At 33.2% G+C, this 22,598-nt stretch overlaps 1 protein-coding gene across 3 annotated transcripts in view; it reads right to left on the reverse strand.

The window, feature by feature from the left end:
* BCL7-like (chromatin remodeling complex subunit BCL7B-like protein) overlaps positions 1–20,923 on the reverse strand; it is an 80,930-nt gene extending 60,007 nt beyond the window's left edge. For 2 of the 3 annotated variants that reach the window (XM_035362960.2, XM_035362961.2), the window contains exons 1-2: positions 20,712–20,923; positions 20,405–20,463 (exon numbers count right to left, since the gene is read on the reverse strand). In XM_035362960.2, coding sequence (XP_035218851.1) covers positions 20,405–20,463; positions 20,712–20,803 — 151 coding nt within the window. In that variant the 5' untranslated portion in view covers positions 20,804–20,923. The remainder of the gene's footprint in view (positions 1–20,404; positions 20,464–20,711) is intronic. The other variant, XM_035362959.2, reaches the window with a different exon arrangement.
* Positions 20,924–22,598: the final 1,675 nt, after the last annotated feature.

The raw sequence follows: 22,598 nt of genomic DNA on the forward strand, positions 1-22,598 counted from the left end.
GTTGGACAATAACATAATAAGACCCTCGAGTTCTCAAGGGGCAAGTCCTCTGCATGTGGTGCTAAAAAAGGATGGTGCTCTTCGCCCATGTGGGGATTATAGACAGCTAAACCATAGAACAGTTCCTGATAGATATCCTATTCCTAAGATAAAGGACTTCCATCATATTTTAAAAGGTACGAATATTTATTCCAAAATAGATTAATTTAAAGTTTACTACAGTCAAAAGTCTTTAATCCGGACTCGTCAGGACTTCGGCGATTCCGGATTATCGGTTTTTCCGGATTATAGATCATCAATTTAAATCTGATAAGATGGCATGCAGAAATTATAAAATTAAAAATATGAAACCGTAATTTATGAAATAAAGAGCAATTATGATCTAAAGGGTATCAAAATTTACAAAAAAAAAAAGCTTAATATTTATTTGTTTACTTTATTCAACATTTCTTTCAACGTGCGCATACGTAAAGCATACATTACGCATAGTCAAAATTAGAAAATTGCAACCAGAAAACTATTTGATGCGTATTTGTGATATTTATAATGATGAGGAAATTGATTTAAATTATATCGGAGTACATCGAGATGAAACACTACATTTAGTGAGGAATTATAAGCCGAATAAAATAAAAATATCTGCCCTGAAGATGAGGATCATGCTGACAGATCAACTTCCAGTTCATTCCATGCCGCGACGTCCCCTCCCCCCCGCGCAGAGCAGCGTGAAATTGATAAACAGATTTCGGAATGATTAGAGAAAAAAAGGAGCCTTTATCTATTTTTTGCAGCAATTCCACAGTTTGTTTGATGGACATCGAAATATGCTTTCGCTTTGTAGATAGATCCTTTGGCAGCTCCAGAATCGGAAATTCTGTTTGACATAGTCGAAAGTTCAAGCTTACTTTTATAAAATTGCTCTAACATTCTTCAAAAAATAATAAGCTGGATCCAATTTGAAGATTAAGGAACAACGCAATCTGCAACATTAACTGAAATAGATAATTAGATAATTTTAGCTTAGCCTATACCGTCCGTTATACATTAAACACGCATGAGTAAATGTATTATGCGCGTGTGCACACGCATATGCGCAAGCATAAAGGTATTACGCGCATGCGTGAATGCACTATGCATTGACGCATGTGCAGAAAGTTTGTAGCTTTGAGGTCCGGATTAACGACTTTTGACTGTATCAAGTGTCCATTGCCGAAAAAGATAGATGTAAAACTGCTATTATTACTCCTTTTGGATTATATGAATTTAATGTTCTGAGTTTTGGTTTGAAGAATGCACCAGCAACATTCCAAAGATTTATACATACAGTTTTTTCTGGTCTAAATTTTGCTTTTCCATACTTAGATGACATTCTGATACCATCTGCTAGTGAAGAACTACACAAAATTCATTTGAAGCTTGTGTTTAAGAGATTAAATGCCTATGGACTCCACATTAATGTTTCTAAATCATCACGCACACAAGAAATAAAATTCTTGGGTTATTTAATTACTCCTCAAGGATCACGACCTTTACCTGAGAAAGTCAAAACTATTGTTAATTACAAGCTTCCAACAACCATTTACGAACTCAGAACATTCTTAGGCCTTATTAATTTTTAATCGACGATATTTAAAAAATGCATCAAAAAACCAATCTCTCCTACAGGACTACCTTAAAGGAGCCCGAAAAAAGATAAACATAAAATTCAGTGGACTGATGAAGCTAAGGAACAATTTCAGTGATGCAAAGATGATTTAGTCAATACAACACTCTTATCATTCCCGAATCATGAACTACCTCTGTCATTATATACAGACACTTCAGACTCGGCGATTGGAGTGGTGCTTCAACAATTTGAAGATAACAGATGGACACCTGTTGCATTTTATTCCAAAAAACTAAACGAAGCACAAAAGCATTACAGTACTCATGATAGAGAGTTACTAGGAATTTACCTCTCCATCAAACACTTTAAATTTTTACTGGAAGGAAGAACATTTACAATATTCACAGACCATAAACCCATAATCTTTGCATTTAAACAAAAGCCAGAAAAAGCATCACCTCATCAACTTAGGTATTTACAATACATCTCTCAATTTTCAACTGATATACAGCACATAGAAGGCCAAGACAACATCGTTGCAAATACTTTATCAAGAATTAAAGAAATTTCTTTGATCGACTTTGACAAAATTGCAGATGAACAAATTATGGATAAAGAATTGCAAAATTTGAAGACATCAGCAATTTCCCTGTACTTCAAGCCGTATCCGCTACCTTCTGGGAAGTCTTTGTGGTGAGAAACTTCAACGAATAATATCAGACCATATATTCCAGACAGTTATCCCAAGAAAATATTTTATCAAATGCATAACGTAGCCCATCCTGGCATTAAGTCATCTGTAAAGCTCTTATCATCTAAATTTATTTGGCCAAGTATCCATAAAGAAGTACAGCTTTGGACTAGATCTTGCATAGCTTGCCAAAGAAGTAAAATTAATCGACACACAAAATCAAGTTTTGGTGATTTTCAACTGCCTTCAGAAAGATTTTGTGACGTGCATATTGACCTCATTGAACCCCTACCACCATCAAATGGGAATATTTACTGTCTCACTTGCAACTGACAGGTACTCTAACTCGATGAAAGTGATTTCACTTAACAACATTTCAGCAGACAGAATTGCTAAAGCATTTTATTCTAATTGGATTTCAAGATTTGGAATGCCATGTCGCCTAGTCACAGATCGTGGGCTGCAGTTTAGATCAGAGTTGTTCAACAACCTATCAAAAATGTGTGGAATAAAACTGCAACATACAATGGCTTAGACACAATAACACGCCGAATAAATACTAATTCAGAAGTCAAACAACAAAAATCAGCGTTATACCTACAAAAATTTTTCACAGGACTAGTTTCGATGGTTTTACCGAACCATCATCTTCAGCTGCAAAACCGCAAATGAACAAGATAGGAAATAATGATTAGATAAGATAAGAAAGCCTGGACAAGAATAAGCAAGTGGCGCCATCTGTTGGCGAAACCAGAACTAAAACATAATTTCTCTAAAAGCCGAAGGCAAATTTGGATTGGAATTAGGATCGTTAACTAGAACAGAAAGATTTTTATGAATGTGAAATGCCTCTAGAAAATCCAGTTCTCCAATGGAAGTTGTTTTTTGAATAATTTTGGCAGCAGAAAAATTGAAAGTGTGATTTTCGGACCAACAATGTTGAGCAACAGAAGACTTCTGTGTTTCCTTTTTTCTAACATATGCCTCATGTTCTTTGACGCGAAATTTTAAGGCTCTCTTAGTTTGGCCAATGTAAATTAAACCACACTGGCAAGGAATCCTATAAATACCCCAGGAATTCATATCCGGAATGGGGTCCTTGAGTATAGAAGTTGGAATTTTATTGATGGGAGAATAAACAACCCGAAAGTTAAATTTCTGCAAAATATGTGCAACTTTATAGCTAATTGATGGAAAGAAGGGAATGACAACAGAATTTTTATAATCTCCTAAAATAAGAGTGTGGCTTTTAGTGTGTTGAGATGAGAATTTTTTAACTGCTTGATTAATAATGTTAGGTGAAAAGCCCCTGTCAATAGCTATTGCTTTTAAATAATTTAGTTCTTCATCAAGGGCTAGTTTGGAGGAGCAAACTTGAAGAGCACGGAAAACATAGGAATAAAATGAAGCTAAATTTTGTTTAGTCGGATGACATGATTTAAAGTGTGGTGGAAGGCAAACCGATGAAGGTTTACGGTAAACTGTAGTACTGAAGTTGGATGTGTTACGTGTGACCAGAATGTCGAGAAACGGAAGAGAATTGCAAGTCTCAAGTTCAAAAGTGAACTGAATAGCAGGATCAATAGAATTCATTGTTGAAAGAACTTTATTTAAATCATCTTTATTACCTTCAAACAGGGTAAAAGTATCATCTACGTAGCGAAACCATGCCGGGAAGTTTAAAGTTTCAAACAATTTTGATTCATAATAATGCATGTAGATATCAGCCAGGATGGGACTGAGGGGGCTTCCCATGGCTAATCCCTCAGTTTGCTTGTAATATTTATTTTGGAAAACAAAATGTGTTTGTTTCGAACAGAGTTGAGTGAGAGAAATTAGCTCATCAATTTCGATGCAAGAGAAATGAAATTCGCGAAGTCTGGTTTCTAGACATCTTAATGCACCCTCCACTGGGACAGTGGTGAATAATGATTTTACATCAAAAGAAACCATGAGTAAATTACTAGGAGAAATGTTTTTAACCTTTTTTACAAACTCTATTGAATTTTTTATGGTGTAAATGTTATTGTCTAATAGAGTGGAAAATCTAGAAACTAAATATTTAGCTAAAGGATACGAGGCAGTACCTAAATTTGATACAATAGGGCGGAAAGGAATACCACTTTTATGAATTTTGGGAAGAGCATATAATCTGGCACAATTCGCAACAGATGGGATAAGCGAATGTTTTAAGTTGCTTGAAATGATTTGCGAAGATTTGATCGCAGTTTTTATTTTGGATAAGTCCGAAGGTGAAGGATCTTTAGGGATCGGATTATATGGTCCTTCGTTTAAGAGTTTAGTGACACCATCGATGTAAGTGTTCTTATCCATGACGACTATCTGGCCACCTTTGTCGGCCTTTGAAATGATAATATCCGGGTTAGAATGAATTTCGCGCATTGTAGCTCTTTCTCTCGCAGTTAGATTTGGTTTCAAAGGTTTATTATTGAATTTCACATTATGAGCGATAAGATGCCTAATCATTTCTTTCTGTGAATCTGAAACTTTACTAAACTTGAAAACTTTTTCGATACGAGCCAAAATCTTTGGAATCGAGGGTTTACAGGTTTGTCAGAAGTTAAAATTATATTTTAGAATTCTCTCTTGTTCTTCTGAAAGACTAACATTAGAAATATTAACTATTGGCTTGATGTTTACAATGGGAAGATTTTTTGAACTACTTGAACTGGAAGACTGTAAAAGAAGTTTTTCGAATTTAACTGCAAGGGTGTTTTTATGACGGTTAACTGCATTCTCCGTTCTAGACCAAGACATTTGTTCAAGGGCAGTGAATTTTGGATATGATTTAGCGAGTTCCAGATGAAGCTTATAGAGTTCATGTTCAATTTTGGACAATTGTTGACGTGTATCCCTTATCACGGACCGAAGTAAGGCAAGCTTGCAATTTAACAGAATTCTTGAAACGCGACTCGAAGGTTTTTGATTAGATTTGATTTGAATAAAATTGGGGATCAATTTTTTACATTTACATCTAAGTAAAAAGTCAAGATGATTCAGGAATTTTTGCCGTTTCAGGCGTAATTTAGTGAAACGATTAACGGATGAAGGCATGATAAACAATGCAGAAAATCAAACTAAATTAACAAAGCAATAATAAAGTACACACAAAACAGCAGAAAAATCCCTCACTGAAATGAATAGAAAACAAAAAGTTTGTAAGCAAAATGCATGAAATCAGACAAGCAAAGCACAATATCCAAATGTACAAAACATAAACATAACTTGAAAATTGCAAAAATGTACTCACCGAAACTCCCACAATCACAAAATGGCGGCCACACCACGTGCAAAAAAGAAAGCAAAATGTAAGCCTGTTTGGGGCTTCTATAATTAGACACAATAACACGCCGAATAAATACTAATTCAGAAGTCAAACAACAAAAATCAGCGTTATACCTATAAAAATTTTTCACAGGACTAGTTTCGATGGTTTTACCGAACCATCATCTTCAGCTGCAAAACCGCAAATGAACAAGATAGGAAATAATGATTAGATAAGATAAGAAAGCCTGGACAAGAATAAGCAAGTGGCGCCATCTGTTGGCGAAACCAGAACTAAAACATAATTTCTCTAAAAGCCAAAGGCAAATTTGGATTGGAATTAGGATCGTTAACTAGAACAGAAAGATTTTTATGAATGTGAAATGCCTCTAGAAAATCCAGTTCTCCAATGGAAGTTGTTTTTTGAATAATTTTGGCAGCAGAAAAATTGAAAGTGTGATTTCTTCGCGTCAAAGAACATGAGGCATATGTTAGAAAAAAGGAAACACAGAAGTCTTCTGTTGCTCAACATTGTTGGTCCGAAAATCACACTTTCAATTTTTCTGCTGCCAAAATTATTTAAAAAACAACTTCCATTGGAGAACTGGATTTTCTAGAGGCATTTCACATTCATAAAAATCTTTCTGTTCTAGTTAACGATCCTAATTCCAATCCAAATTTGCCTTCGGCTTTTAGAGAAATTATGTTTTAGTTCTGGTTTCGCCAACAGATGGCGCCACTTGCTTATTCTTGTCCAGGCTTTCTTATCTTATCTAATCATTGTTTCCTATCTTGTTCATTTGCGGTTTTGCAGCTGAGGATGGTGGTGCAGTAAAACCATCGAAACTAGTCCTGCGAAAATTTTGAAAAATTAACGCTGATTTTTGCTGTTTGACTTCTGAATTAGTACTTATTTGGCGTGTTATTGTGTTTTAATTAAGGAATGATAAGTCAAAACATATATGAGATCTTTATTTAACAAGTAAGAGAGTTTTGCAAGGTATCTGCCTACGTTCGGAGCACTTTTTTTTAAAAACATAGAATTTTGATTAAATATATACAGTCAAAAGTCGTTAATCTGGACATCCATAATCCGGAATGATCTATAACTCGGACCTCATAGTTACAAACGTTCTGCGCATGCAAATATGCATGCAAATATGGTGGTGCAGTAAAACCATCGAAACTAGTCCTGTGAAAAATTTTTGTAGGTATAACGCTGATTTTTGTTGTTTGACTTCTGAATTAATACAATGGCCTACCACCCCCAAGCAAATGGAAAGGTAGAGTGCCTCCATAGATCTCTCAAGACCGCACTTATGGCACACAATAGCCTGGCCTGGACTGAAACCCTTCCAACTGTTCTTCTTGGCTTACATACAGCTGTGCAAGAAGACTGTGCATATACCATTGCTCAAATGGTTTATGGACAAAATATATGATTACCTGGAGAATTTTTCCACGATAGCACAACTCCTACACCACCAGATATTTTTGTCAAGCAGCTAAAAGAAACTATGGAAAAAATTGGTCCGATAAATATATCCAAAAAATATTCATCCCTAAAGACTTGAAAACAACATTGCATGTGTTTATTCGCAAAGACAGTTAAAAAGCAATTAGAACTCCCTTATGATGTTCCTTTTCAAGTGGTTGACAGAAAAGAAAAATATTTTACAGTAAAAATTAATCACAAAGATGTTACAGTGTTTATTGATAGATTAAAGCCTGCATATTTCTTGCAAACACCAGACATTACTACGAAACAACCAACAACGTCAATAAGACAAGCTGTCAAACCTCCAACAGACTAACCACCTAAAAGTAACAAGTTTCCTGCAAAACAGTCACATGTAGGGCGGACAATAAAATCCCCTGTGCGATTTCGGGATTAGCATTTAGATGTATCAATAATTTTTATTTTATTTTATTTATTTATTTTTCTAAATAGTGTGTTTTAAAGGTAATATTAGTAACTTAGTAATCTAGTTACTGGGATTACTGGAATGGAGTACTGTTGTGGCTTGAACTTATACAGAAACTTTAAATACTGATTAATATCATTTTACTTTTTTTTTTTTTTTTTTTTCCAGAATGGCAACAAAATAATTATTCATGGAATGGCAACAAAAGATCATTAATGAGTTTAAGAGTTGTTTACATTTGCTAAAAAACAAAATAAAGATTATTTTTGATTTAAAACGTGGATTGACGTTATTTGATGAAACGGAGTTGTAAAAATAAAGATTAATTTGGAGTCAGAGCCTATAATAGTATATAAACTACTTAATCATGCATTTCACGAATGTGAGCCAGAAACTGATATGCTAAATCCAAACATAATGAATAGGAGTCACACTTTAACAACTGACCAATGCATACATTAATTCTGTCAAACACACTGTAGTGGAAATGAAAAACATTGCCATTAAAAGAACATAATAGGATAATAAAATCTTCTTCCTTATAAAAGATACTATAAGCATAACAACAAGTAACTTATCCTCACTCATTTATATAAGAACCACATTCTTAGACATAAATGAGTTTATGAACCTGTTCCTTGCTTAATAGAAGACATGACAGCTGATGGAATACTCAGGTTGCTGATGGTCTGTTTAAGGGACTTCTGATCAGTTTTCACAATAATTTTTTGAAAGAAAATCTCTTGGCAATTGCAACTGATGGGGCTGCAGTAATATTTGACTCCAACAGAGGTGCAGTGACACTACTTAAAAATTTTTCCCAAAATTTTACTCTGGCAATGTGCTAATTACAGATTAGAATTTTCTGTGCCTGATATAATGAACAAAGATTTTCATTCACAAGTAAATAACTTAAAATCATTTACTGATAAGCTATACACACCAGTCCCTCTAAAAATGTAATTATTTTAAATGCAAATTAGCTTCAGTGAAATTTTAATAACTGAGGAGACTTTGGATATCAGATCGGTGTTCATAGTTTCTGTTGTTGGCAAGATTCTGAGGCTTTAGTTACCCATTTAAAAAATATTAAAATGGAGAATAGAGATAGAACTTAACAAAAACTGTATTGTGAATTATAAAAAAAAATCAGCAGCAGATCTTACCTTGATGAGTAATATTTTTCAAAATTAACAGAACTTAGTACAGAATTGCATGCACATTACAGTTCACTATGCTCCAAGAACAATAATTAATCAACAATGGGTGAGAATGCTAGATTATACAACTTAGATATATAATTCTGGACTTCTTGATAAATAAATCTAAAAGAATTTCGAAAGTATATTTCAGAAAAAAAGCTTATGGTATTATGTATTATGCCACTTCTCAATGCAGTCGAGAATGCTCCAATCTCAGCAAGTAAATATAAATTTGGCTGCTCAAATATCAATTGAATAGAGCTTCCAACAAAAACTTATCACTGATTCTAACAAGAGCTAAATATTAGTACAAAATTTATATTTATAAAACTGGTATGCCTTCTTTTGAGTTTACTTGAGCATTTAGAATATGTACATTCGTGCTTTTTAAAAAGACAAAACTTGGTAACGGACATCAAAAGCAAATACAGGGATTAGGAAGATGATAGAGAATACAACTCCATGCCAGTTTAGAAGTTATTTTGAATTATGTAGTATAAGGCATAATGCATTGCTTTGGTTTTAAAAAAAAAATTGTCTATTGTCTGTATTTATTTTTTAAAATTTAATTTGAATTATAAAAATGATAACTTTCTATAGTCAAATCGAAAGTATCCTTGAACATTTTTTTCCCCCTCCAGGAAATAAAAAAGCACTGATTACACTACTAACGAAAGTTCAATTCGACATCATTGCTTCATAAGATATTGTTAATAATTAATCTATAAAGTAACTTAATGGTTCATGGTTAACTTGATACTAGCAAAATGCCCCAGAGAGAATTATTGTTCAGTTTATCAAATAGCAAATTTATAATTATTAGAGTACTTGTCTCGTAATTATTCTACTGAATACAGCGATTTTAAACTTTTAATATGAAGTGAAATGGATAAGTAAATAAAGGGATGATTAGTACTTTTATGCTATAGCGAGCTTAGTGAGTATGTTAATTTGTTGTGTTTCTACATTGGTGAGAAATAAAAAGATTACCAAATTGTTTACATGCAAGAAACAAATAGTTACTGATATGTGCAGAGAGCATTAATCTGTTTCTTATAACTCTATTGTGTCCATATAGTGGTATTTCAATGTAAAATACTTATTATGCTTATTATTTTCAGTCTTCCATTAGCAGAAAAAGAAGCTAACAATATAGCATCTCTTTCAACAACAACAGTTGCTAAACTGTAGTCTGAAAAAATTAATTTTCTGATATGTTTTACATGTTTTTGTTTTTTAATAATTCCTAACAAAACTGTATTAAATAAAAGAATAAAAAAATTTTATGGCATGTTTAATAATAAAATAGAATTTTCGACATGTTTATATGCATTGTCATATAAAATAAATTACTTATATAATTGCATTAATGCAATAATTAATGTATATGTTACTGTGAAAGACCAAAATTAGAGAAAGTCCACATTCATTGGTGAATGTCAACACATACCAAATACGTCGGTAAAAGACAATATTTGGTTGTATTCTTGTACATTCGGACCATCACCGGTGGATGTCAACAATCACAGATATACTGTGGTGGAGGTTGAAAAGAGAAGTCGAGTTCAACAGAGGGACGATTGACTGTCGCCAAATCCTTTGCTCTGATGTGATTGAAATTATGTACCATGTATTTTTTATACTCTGGAACACTGTCAGTCTTATGCTAAGTTTGATGATATGCGCAACGTTTTGTCAAATTTTGTTTCTTCTTATCCGATACCTTAACTTATGTTGAATGGATACTGCAGTGAATCATGAACGTTTCCTTGAATATTAAATACATTCATTGCGAGTAAACGAGAAGACAATTGTTTTTATTTTTCAAAACCATCTCTCCTCACCGGGATTGATTACTCCTTATGAAGCAATGTTTGGCATTAAACCATGAAGAGGCATAGCATCGTCTTTTTTGCCTGGCGAACAAATCACAAATACTGAAACCAAAGAATAACTCTTAAGAAATTTCTAATACTTTTGAAGCCAAAGAACAGCTTGAAGAAACTGTTAATACTTTTAAAGAAAATTTAAGCAGTGGCCATACCGAAAACCATATTCCAAAGAAAAATATTGAAGAGGATCTGCAGCCTACCACATCTTCATATCAAGCCTAGACTGAACAACACGAGTTAATTTCTATAAAAAGATCAACCGCAAAAGAGAATCTTTCACTGTAAACAACGAAAATGTTATGAACCTTTAAAAAAAAATTCTTTTTGCTAAAATTGGTGATTCTGTACGAATACAAGTGCCTGTTGTCAACCGTGATCGTACAGACGGCCGAAATGTCTTGGAATCAATGTGTTGGACGGCCGAAATGTGTTGGAATAAAAGACTCCGACTTTTATAAACTAGCAAATAAAAACGCCACCTTCAAGCAGCTTTATACCTGTAATCAGTTTGTAATTTTTAAAGAACTATATAATAAATATATAAATAAATTAAAATATAATAATAATCTCATTTATTCCATAAATGAGATTTTTTCTCAAGAAATGTCTCTGAGAGAAGCAGCTGCAGCTAATTCGAGAAGTAGAGGGTAAGGCTAGACACGCTGTCACTGCAAAAGGAAGTGTTCCACAACTAAATGCAGACGTAAAAGCAAGGGACTCTTGTGCAATTCAAAATATCACAAAAGTTTGTATTGTTACAATAAATAAGATTTCAATCACATAATTAAGTTTTTTTTGTATTATTTTCTTTTCTCATTTAAAATGTATTGTTTAAATTCAAAAGTTTATTTACATGTGCTGTTACTTACGCTTTTTCATATTTTGACATATATGGTATAAATGCAAAAGTAAAAAAAAAAGTTCTTTATTGACTAAATTTAAAACTAAATACTTATTTATCCAAGCACAACTGCTGTCATTATTAAGAAGTCAAGTAATATTGAGTAGCTCTTCTCGAGTTAGAATCAAAAGCTACATGTCACGCAGTGAAAACGCCTCTATAAAGTTACGAACAACTCTTCTCGCCAGGGATTAGTTAGTCCTCTCAGCAAGACAGGCGAAAACGTTGAAGTTTTATGGTGCCTGAAATACGGAGAACAAAATGCAAATCTCCGACGTATTCAACATTCATTATTAGTGCATGGTGAATGTTGACATTTACCGATGTACGTTAGAAATAAGGATATTTGGGAAATATTTTGGACACGCACCAAGCGATTACGTGAATGCTGACATTCACCGGTGAATGTCGACATTCTCCAAATCTCGGTCTTTCACAGTAACATATACATTTAAATAAGTTGCGTTGAATTAAGCTGTTATTTTAAATAAACTGTTGACAAAGTTAAATAAAATACTATCATAAATACATTTGTATATATTAAATAACATACATTGATATATATGATGAATTACTGTTTATTGTAGTTAACTTCATTGTCATGCATAGTTTGGCAACAAACTTTTGGCAACAAATTGTACTTTCTTAACCTGAATAGCCAACAATGTTTTCTCTCATCAAGGCAACTACAGAAGACAACTATTTGTTATTTAGTATTTAGTGTTTTAGGATTATTTGTTATTTAACATTTTTCATACTTTTCTCATAATAGGACAAGAATTGAAAACTGAGCACCAAAGTGTCAAATGTAATGAATTATTAAATTAACTTCATCAATACCTATGCAATCGATCTAGTAATTTTCTCTCCCAGATTTGTAGTTAACTTTTTTTTCTTTCTAAGAATTAATGCAAATTACATTATTTGACAGTTGCTGAATTACAAACAGTTGTAGTTAAATTCTTCAAAAAGAGTCCATATTGAAAGACAATGTTTGAAAAATTACAAAATGCAACTGCATTTTTATTGCTATCCAAGCGTCAAAATGGTACTGCAATAAAACTCTGCCAAGAAAGTAAAGGTTTACAGAGTAAATGTCAGTTCAAAGGTTAGTTCTTTCTTTCTGAACAAACAGAAAGCAAAATATTCATTACTGATTTTGAATAAAATATTTTAAAGGACAAGATGATCCATTCTAAAAACCCATTATCTTATATTTGTGTATAAAAGAAACAAAAAATACTTCCTTTAAGGTTTTCAAGATTATCATAAATATACATATATTTTCAAAAATATTCTGTAACTTCACAGAAAAATCACATTTTTCTACAAAATTTCAGTCCAGCTCACAGATTCTCTTTGATTTTTCCCCACTCTTTTTTGTATTTTATAAATTAAATAAGAATTTGTTTAAAAGCAAATGCATTTTAAACATGCAAAAAGAATGAAGTTTTACAAAGTAAAATAACAAATTCATGACAAAATTTTTCAGCTCCCATCCCAAGTGCTTCACAATTAATGCATATTTACATAGTCCCTTTACCTATATACAGTCCTCTATAAAGACATTTCTCCTATGACTCGGAGTGCTAAGCCATAACAAACAACCTAACTTTATATAACAAAAATAATATTTCATGAAAAAAAAAAATGAAGGCTTGCGATAGGATATCAAACATAAATTTAGCAAAAAATAGCATTATAAAAGACAACATAAGCTTAAATGTGAAGCAAGTCATAAACAAAATTAACAGTTCATTTAGTTATGAATGATGGGAAAGAGATTCATCATTAACCACAGCAAGTACCCCAGCTGAATTCCTTCTTACAAAAATGCTAAAAAATTTTAGATTACAAATAGAAGTTTCTGATTTGGTATTCCTTAATGATAAAAAGGATACAATCTCAAAAGCATTAAAAATTATTTTGGGTAACAGTACAGTATTTCCCAGCAAGTTAGAAAATATCGCAGCAATATAAAAACACTATGAAAATCAAAAAAGGGAGATTACATACCTTATGTAGGAGAAAAAAATAGCAGAAGTAACAAAATGAAATTTCAGTTTAACCCTCTGAGCATCATGGCCAGCTTTATCCAGTCATGAGACTTTTTGTCACTTGTTATATATTAGCTTATAATTTACGATACTTTGCTTTCTTACTTTCTTTAATAATATAAATATCCTCTTAATAAATGTAAGTTTATGAAAATAGAGCCCAAAGTAAGTGAATATACAAATTTAGCTAATAAAGTGCCTTTGAATACAAGTCTTCATGATAGATTCAAAAACCTGTGCCGCTCCGAGGGTTAAGTTGATTTCAGGATGAAAATGTAAAATACAAAATTTGTAAAATGTTACATATTTTAAAGCTTAATGTTCATTTTAAAGCTATCAAAGTTATCAAGGGTATTTCATAAACAGTAATCTTCTTACTAATACAAAAACAGTAAATAATCAATTTCAGTTCAATAATTTGTCATTTTAAACATCTCAATACTTTAGAATACCTCAAACCCAGCCTGAAGCAGAAATCATGTATATGGCACACCAGCACGGAGCACGCCGGCATGCAGAAAAAGCATGGTGCTTGCCTGTCATGTTAATTCCCACCGGTTTCCATAGTAGTGTTGGTGACGATAGCTGCGAAGAATATTTCACTTGATGGTTGGTTGGGGATTATGTTGAGTCAAACAAAAGGTTGTGTATTTCCAAAACTTAAAAATAAGCGGTACTTTTCCGTTTCGCCGGCGCAAATCTCGCCAAGCAGACTTAGTTGGCGACAACATACAGTATACACATACAAAATGTTAACGAATGTTAGGTCTAAGAATTTTTTATTTTGAAGACATAAACATTTTAATATGGTTAAAAATTTTGTAAAATGCTAATAAATAACGACAATAAATTTATAAAAAGACATTAATTTAAGAATTTAGTATGCTTTCATGGTTTAACATCCTGATTCGCCGGTTCGTATCACGTAACCCCAAGTGATCTATCTCATCTCACGTAAACTATGTTAGAAAAATCTAATTCTCTCAGTAATTATCTACATTAATTTCGAGTTAAATTTTAATTTGGAATACAAATTTAAATGCAAGAATTATTTCAATTCGTACGACTAGCTTACTCAGAAATTATGTAAAACTGTAGTGCACTTCGCTAGTGCATTCTCATTAGAATGGATGAATTTAACTCTTGATTTTGCCTTTTCTACTCGTATATTTTTGCGTTTGTGTGGGCGGTATGATTTAATTCTAATTGACTTAATTACCGGAATAGTCTTAGGGCATAAAATGTAGCTAGTCTTGTAAAAATTCTATGTAATTGTATGCCAGTATTGAAAGAAACAATAAATGTGATTAGAAATGGTTGCCACTTGTTTTGAAAATGAGGCCTAAAAGGTTACCATCGAAGATATTCCGTTTGGCGTCAGTTGTACCATTATTGGCGACTTTATCGTTTGCGCTGGCAAAACGGAAAAGTACCAAATAAGCATAAGAACACATGCACCATTCAGTGCATATTCACAAATGGAAACTTAAGACAATGTTACGTATAGATATAAAACAGCAAAGTGTGTGATAAAACCTGTGATAAAATCAAACACATAAAATTCTTTTACGAAGAACTTAGGATATGAAAACCATAAAATACAGATAGAAAACTCTATAGTCAAAGGACACATTTTGATATGACTATAATTCGATCCCAGTTAGATCTTCTGAGCATTCAAATAACATTCAAATAAATTTTGTAGCTTTTAAAATGTTAAAAATGTTAGTCTTTGCTGAAATCTCCCAAGTATTAAAATAAAAATTTCAAACGGGATTTATATTTTGACATTCAATTAAAATGTGTTTAATGGTTAAAATAGTACGATGCAGTTTCACCCATCAGTAGGTATCTGTGTGTCAGCCTTGTGTGATCGATTCTTAGTCGGGCTAGAAGGACCTCCTCCTTTTGGTTTAGGGCACATTTCCAATGTTCTATTTCAGGTTTTATATTTCATAATTTATTGGTTAACTGTGCATCCTAAAGCTTCTGCCATTTCATCAGAATTTTCCTCCTAATCAGAATGTTAACATCGGAATAGGGGACGGGTCGGCTGGATGTCCCACAGACGTATTTTGCAGCGATATCTGCCAGTTTGTATCCTTTTATACCAACATGACTTGGTACCCAGCAATAAAGGATCTGGTAAACTTTGGCCTTGAGGCTAATACTGAGTTTCAACACTACGATTAATGGATTTGCGTTATTGGCATATGATTCAAGAGCTTTTAACAGAGTTTAGATAATGAAATTTTTCCTATGTTGTTTGCTTATCAAAGATAGAGCTAATAGCAAAGCAATGATCTCCGCAGTAAAGTCTGTACAAGCAAGATGAAGTTTTATTCCCTCAATAGTATTCTCGCACACGAAAGCTGAATTGGCATGATCCTGGGACTTAAGATACATCTGTATACACTGCACCATAGTCATTGAAAGCCTGCCTAGGTTCATAGAAAATGTGCTCGTACATGTCATCACTGGTGTTATTTTTAGCTAAGTTGGAAAGTGTGTTGAGAAGCTCAATGTGAGCATCTTTCCAAGGAGGTATTTCCAAATAATGGATACTAAGTAAACCTTCATTTACACACCAGTCAATTAATGCTTGTTTCCCTTTCGTTCCAAATCTTACAGAAACTTCAAATTAATCTTACCACATTCAGCCAATTTACCGTGGAAACCACAAAATAACAACGTACTAATCCATCACACATACTTTCCAAATTTTTTCCCATGATTCAAATTCACTGCAACCAATTATGTCATAATAGGGTTCCCATAGCATTCAACTACTCAGATTGTCAAAAATGAGACAATAACTTGGCGATAAATGAAACAATTTCACGATAATACAAGAGGTACCCTAAAGTCAACTCTAACCCTCCAACTTTATTTTCAGCATCATCTATTCTGCCCTCCATATCCTCAAATTTGTTTTTTATTATGCAGGTAATTTTTCTCTTCATTTTCTCTTGACCTGTTTTCAATTCTTCTTTAGCAACCTTTATTTCTTCTTTAACAGAATCTTGACCAGCTGGCCTCTTTTCTTGAACTGCTTTCACAACCTCTAACAGATTCTTGGCATGCTTTCATCTCTTCTTTAAATGTAGCAAAGGCTGCCACCAGCTGTCTTAACTGCTCTTTAATTATTCTTGTCACTGGCATTCATACCTACTTCCGACATCAAAAAGTGTTACATCTGCACAGGTTCATAATAGATTGAATCCACAAGTCTGATAAAAGGTTAATAGAATTTATTTTTATAAAAAGAAATATTACAGAATGCTGGAATTTTCCTCAGAGATATTGGTAGAAATGTTCAAAATATTATGCAATATAATCAGTAATTATACTTTAAACTACTAAAAACATTAAAATACAACACAGTGCAAAGCGTTATCTAAAGAGAAAGCTAACTCCGATTCATCTCAGTTCACGCAGAACTACAACTCACAATAACAGTAACTCAGCAACTCAAGTGAATAATCACTGCTAATCCTCAAAGTAATCACCATCAACATCCAGTTCTTTTTGCTAATGAGTGGCTAGTTGTGCAATGCAATCGCAGTAAAACTCAGGAGTCTTGGACGCAAAGAAATCTGCGAGGCCTTTTCGAGGTCTGGATGGTTGTTGAAGGATTTTCCACAAATACTGTTGTCCCAGGAATGGAAAAGGTGGTAGTCTGTTGGCGCGAGGTTCGGGGAGTATGGTAGATGGGGTATTGTCTCCCAGACCAGTCATTGAATGGTGTCCCTGGCCTCCTGAGCCACATGCTGCTTCGCATTGTCATGGAGGAGGAGACTTACGGCTGACCAATGCTGGCTTTTTATACATCAGTGCCTGATGCACACGTTCCAACTGCTGAGAGTACAGGCCTGCCGTGAAGGTTTGACCCACTGGCAGGAGCTCATAGTGCACCAGATATAGAGCATGATCTTGTACGAGTGGATTTTGGTGCCAAAAATTGCCACTACGCAGGCCAAAATAACAAGTCAATTAATTGCACAAATTCGGTATCCTTGTACCGCCAAAAATCACAAAGTTTCACCAAGGGGGACCCTAAAATATACTTTTACCTGATATGCATAGTCTAAGTCATGCTTTCAACTCATCAAAACTGCAAGATGAATTTCAACATCTTGAATGAAAGAGATACAAGTGTTGCTTTTTTTTGGGGGGGGGGCTTTGTGTACATCTAGCTTATCATAGCATCAGACTGACTGAGAAAGAGATGCATATCTGCATATGATCATGAATTAGAAGATGTGGTACAAACGGAAATTAGATGCTTTGAAGGCTCAAGATGGAGAACATTAGTTATGGCATATATTAGCCATCTCCCTAAGAGAATTCTATAAAAGTTTGCAGATACTTTTAAAGGAAAAGTAGTTTACTTTTACACAGCATGAAAAAAGCATAATATTTGGTACTCTTCTGTCATCAGGAGTGGATTCAGAATGTATGCGTGTATATGTGTGTATGTATGCATGTATGTGTGTATGTGTGTATATGTGTATATATATGTGTGTATGCATGTATATGTGCATACGTATAAACATCCATACATATGCATGTACATATAGATATATATGCATACATGAACACATAGCTCCATATATACAAGCATATATGCATACATTTCGGAATCTGATCTTGATAACAGAAAAGTACCAAATATTCATGCAAACATCCCAATTTATAACACCACAATTCATATTCATCATAAATTCATACCCTTTCTTCAAAAATTGAATTTAAGATGTTACTATGAGCATTCTGTAGTTTTTTCTCCCCCTCCCACAAAAAAAAAAATAAGACTTTGGTTAGTGAAATAGATGAATACAATTTTATTAACAAAAAGCTGAACTGCCCCCAAAACATAATGGCATGAAAAAAGCATGAAACACAGCATGAAAAAAGCATTTTAGCAAAAAAAAAAAATAAGACTTTGGTTAGTGAAATAGATGAATACAATTTTATTAACAAAAAGCTGAACTGCCCCCAAAACATAATGGCATGAAAAAAGCAAATTACACAGCATGAAAAAAGCATAATATTTGGTACTCTTCTGTCATCAGGAGTGGATTCAGAATGTATGTGTGTATATGTGTGTATGTATGCATGTATGTGTGTATGTGTGTATATGTGTGTATGTATGCATGTATGTATGCATGTATGTGTGTATGTATGTGTGTATGCATATGTGTATGTATATGTGTGTATGCATGTATATGTGCATACGTATAAACATCCATACATATGCATGTACATATAGATATATATGCATACATGAACACATAGCTCCATATATACAAGCATATATGCATACATTTCGGAATCTGATCTTGATAACAGAAAAGTACCAAATATTCATGCAAACATCCCAATTTATAACACCACAATTCATATTCATCATAAATTCATACTCTTTCTTCAAAAATTGAATTTAAGATGTTACTATGAGCATTCTGTAGTTTTTTCTCCCCCTCCCACAAAAAAAAAAATAAGACTTTGGTTAGTGAAATAGATGAATACAATTTTATTAACAAAAAGCTGAACTGCCCCCAAAACATAATGGAAAATGTCTGGTAGAAAGGTTAATATCCGAGATTAAATATGTTCTTCATCCAAGAATGTCAGGCTAGCTGTCGCCCCATCTGTGTAAATTAATTACAAAGTTTTAAGAAAGTTTATGTGAACCTTTTTATGAAATTCGTCAACTTCAGAACTGCACAGCTTATGTGAACAACTTAAAACTCTGCCAATTGCAGATATTAGATAACGGAAAGTTGAATTCACAAATTAAATTTTTTTGTAACAAGATAACTACAAAATTATATAGATTTATATAAAGTATTGGTTACTTTAACTCGCACAAAAAATAACATTTTGGTCACTGGATAATTATATGAGTAGAAAACTCAGACTAGTAAAACGCTGCTAAAGTATTGCATACTTAATGAGGTTTTCCTCCAAATTTTGGACACAATATTCAGATATTTTATACTATACAACAAATCTTGGCTAATCTTTGGAATATGGTAACAGGTAGTTTGGCGACATTTTGGTAAGGCGACAAAGGTTACTAGCTAGGACTTTAGCAGTGTACATGAATAAAGTCAAGAGTGTGCACAATGCCATTTTTGTGCAATTCTGGGATGTTTTTTTTAAGTGAAAATAAGTCGACGTGTACATGGATGATACCGCATACGTGCAATTCTTAAAAACACAGCAAGCAGTGGGCAAATCTGCACTTTCTCCCAATTTCGCACCTAATCTTCGTCATGATTAAGCATTTTTGTTGCCGTAATTCGACTAGCAGATTGTTGGAAAAAATTTTGTGTAAAAAAAAAAAAAAAAAAAAAAAATGCCTTTACTTCCTAAAAACAAAATGCCATCCAAAACAAAACTAGCAGGTTGCTGTAGCAGGGTTGGTCACCAAATTTTCGCCAAGTTACCATAATCCAAAGATTAACCCAAATCTCAAAAATTCAAAAATATATTATTAGATTAGAAATCAACTAGGGAATCCAATCGTTGCGAATTAAAAATACACATAACCACAATTTCTGCATTTCATAACTTCGCTAAATTTATATGCTCATTATGCTTTTTATAAAAGAATAAAAAATCAAATTGCATTACCTTATTTTATGTTGAAAATAATATAGATTAACATGTAATGCAAAACAATCTAAGTTAAACGTGCATATTAACGAATAAAATATAAATAAAACGTTATTTTAAATAACTGCTTTTTATGATGATAATAATAGAGATTAACATGTAAAGTAAAACAATCCAAGTTAAACATGCATTATTAACAAATAAAATATGATTTTAAATACCTGGCACCCATTTGTAAATCTTCATTGTGGTGTCACCAATAGTTACCCATTTCTTCTCCCTAAAAATAATATGTTAAAAATTAGATCTTCCAAAAAATGAAAGCGAAATAATTAAAATATTCAGAAAGTCCATGATCACATTTGATTTCAAAAAACAGTGTAAATAAAGCCATCTACGACCAAACGTCAGACAATTAATTTAAATTATGGGCTAAACTATATAATTTAATTTTCATCTTAACGCATAATCCCAATATAAGAATATTCAGACATAAACAAACCCAAGTTCGTTTAAAAGGCTTCATACCATTTTCTGACTTTGTCAATGGCTTGCATAACACGCTTAATATCATCTTTTGCTCTACTCCGTGTTTCTGCACGAATCGATCTGGACATCATATTGAGAATTTTTTAAAATAAGATGGACCAATACCCACAGGTAACTTAGAGACTTAAAGTTAAGCGCCGGACAGTTTAATCACCAGCAAGAAAGTCAACAATAAAAAAAGGAAGTGTAGTTGAAGTTACAGTATGTAAGAAAAACAAGAATAAAAAAAAAAAAGAGAAAAAATTAATATATTGTGGATTCACAACAGATAGCATATTTTTTCTCCTAGTCCTGATGATATCTTGACGTCATAGCAATACTGCTGTCATAATACATTCTGTTAATTCCTTAACATTGAAAATTTCTCTTTCTATCTCTGATGGCCTCAGTTTGAGAGAAAAATCTTTTAATTCCTATTCATAATTTATTGATTTTTATAATGTAAAATAAATAATTACCTTCAGCACTTCCTCTAGTCGTCAATAGCATAAACATGCAAAATTTTAAACTATTCTACAAAAATCAAACGTAAAAAAAAAAACTTAATTAGCTTCTAGCAGCAAAAACTAGCATTTCGGATAACATAACTATTATTACCACCTGTAGGTTGCTGTAAAATAAGATCAGTATCATTTCTTCTAAATCCAGTTCAACTTCCTAAATATAACAATATGCATATCTTCTCTTTCAACAAAGTCTTTGATGCTTCTGAGTCTAAAAACTAGATTACTGACCCTTTTCTAAAAATTTTTTTTAATCGTATTTACGTCATTTACACACACACACAGATCGTATTTCATTCTCGAGTGTCAAGATGTAGAAATATCTTTTTACTCGACTTCTGATAAGGATCGGGTAGGAGGAGAAAGAGTAGGGTGGAAGGAAGTGTGGGACGCCGAAAAAAAAAAAAACAAAAAAAAAAGAGTGAGGTCCGCACTAGCGGCGGCGAAAAAAAAAGAAGGGTGGCAAGTTCAGTGTTGTTATAAGATGTAGCCACGGGTGATAAACCGCAGAATCAGTTTAGCATGAATGAGTCAATTAAGGTTGTAATTCTTATGTGGGTATGATGTCACATGGGTACCGATGTTTTTCTCTGGGATGCGGGGAGTGTCTGAGAGTGTTTATAAGCCTATTACTGTGGGTTTGTACTGAATAAAAGAAGTTGACCGCTAATCGTTTAATATACTCTTGAATAAGTTCGATTCGAAGGTCTCTGTGAATATAGATGTTTGGAATATACCAAGGAGCATTGATAATTTCTCGTAGAATTTTATTTTGTAGAACTGGTAATTGTTTAATATTGGTTTTAGCTGCATGTCCCCAAATCGGTGCTGTATAAAAAAAGGCTGGGCGAAGAATGGAGCGATATAGCATTAATTTGTTTGTAGTAGATAAGTTGCTTTTTCTACCAAGAAGAGATCGCATAGTAGCTGTGGTGATTTTAAATTTTTGTACTACGGACCGGAAGTGGGTTCTGAAGGTAAGTTTTTGGTGAAGGGTGACTCCGAGGTATTTGGTTTCATTAATCCAGTCTATTTATTCGTCAAATATTTCAGGGGGTGGAGGATAGTATTTCATGTTTTCTTTACGGAAAATTATTGCCTTAGTTTTATCAGTGTTGCTTTTAATTCTCCAAAGGGTGAGCCACTTTTCGAGTTTTATGAGATAGTTTTGGAGTTGGTTTCTTACGGTGATAACTGTGCAGGCTTTAGTAAGTATGGCGGTGTCATCGGCAAAGAGTGCAAGATGAACAGAAGGGTCTTTAGGGATTTAGGGATATCTTGTGTATAAATATTAAAAAGGTACGGCGAATGTGCCGACCCCTGTGGGGCACCAGCATTGATTACTCTGGTGGTAGAGTAAGCA

The sequence above is a fragment of the Stegodyphus dumicola genome, chromosome 3, assembly GCF_044657685.1.
Source record: "Stegodyphus dumicola isolate Sdum_Otavi_A_Nest chromosome 3, ASM4465768v1".
Classification (NCBI taxonomy): Eukaryota; Metazoa; Arthropoda; class Arachnida; order Araneae; family Eresidae; genus Stegodyphus; species Stegodyphus dumicola.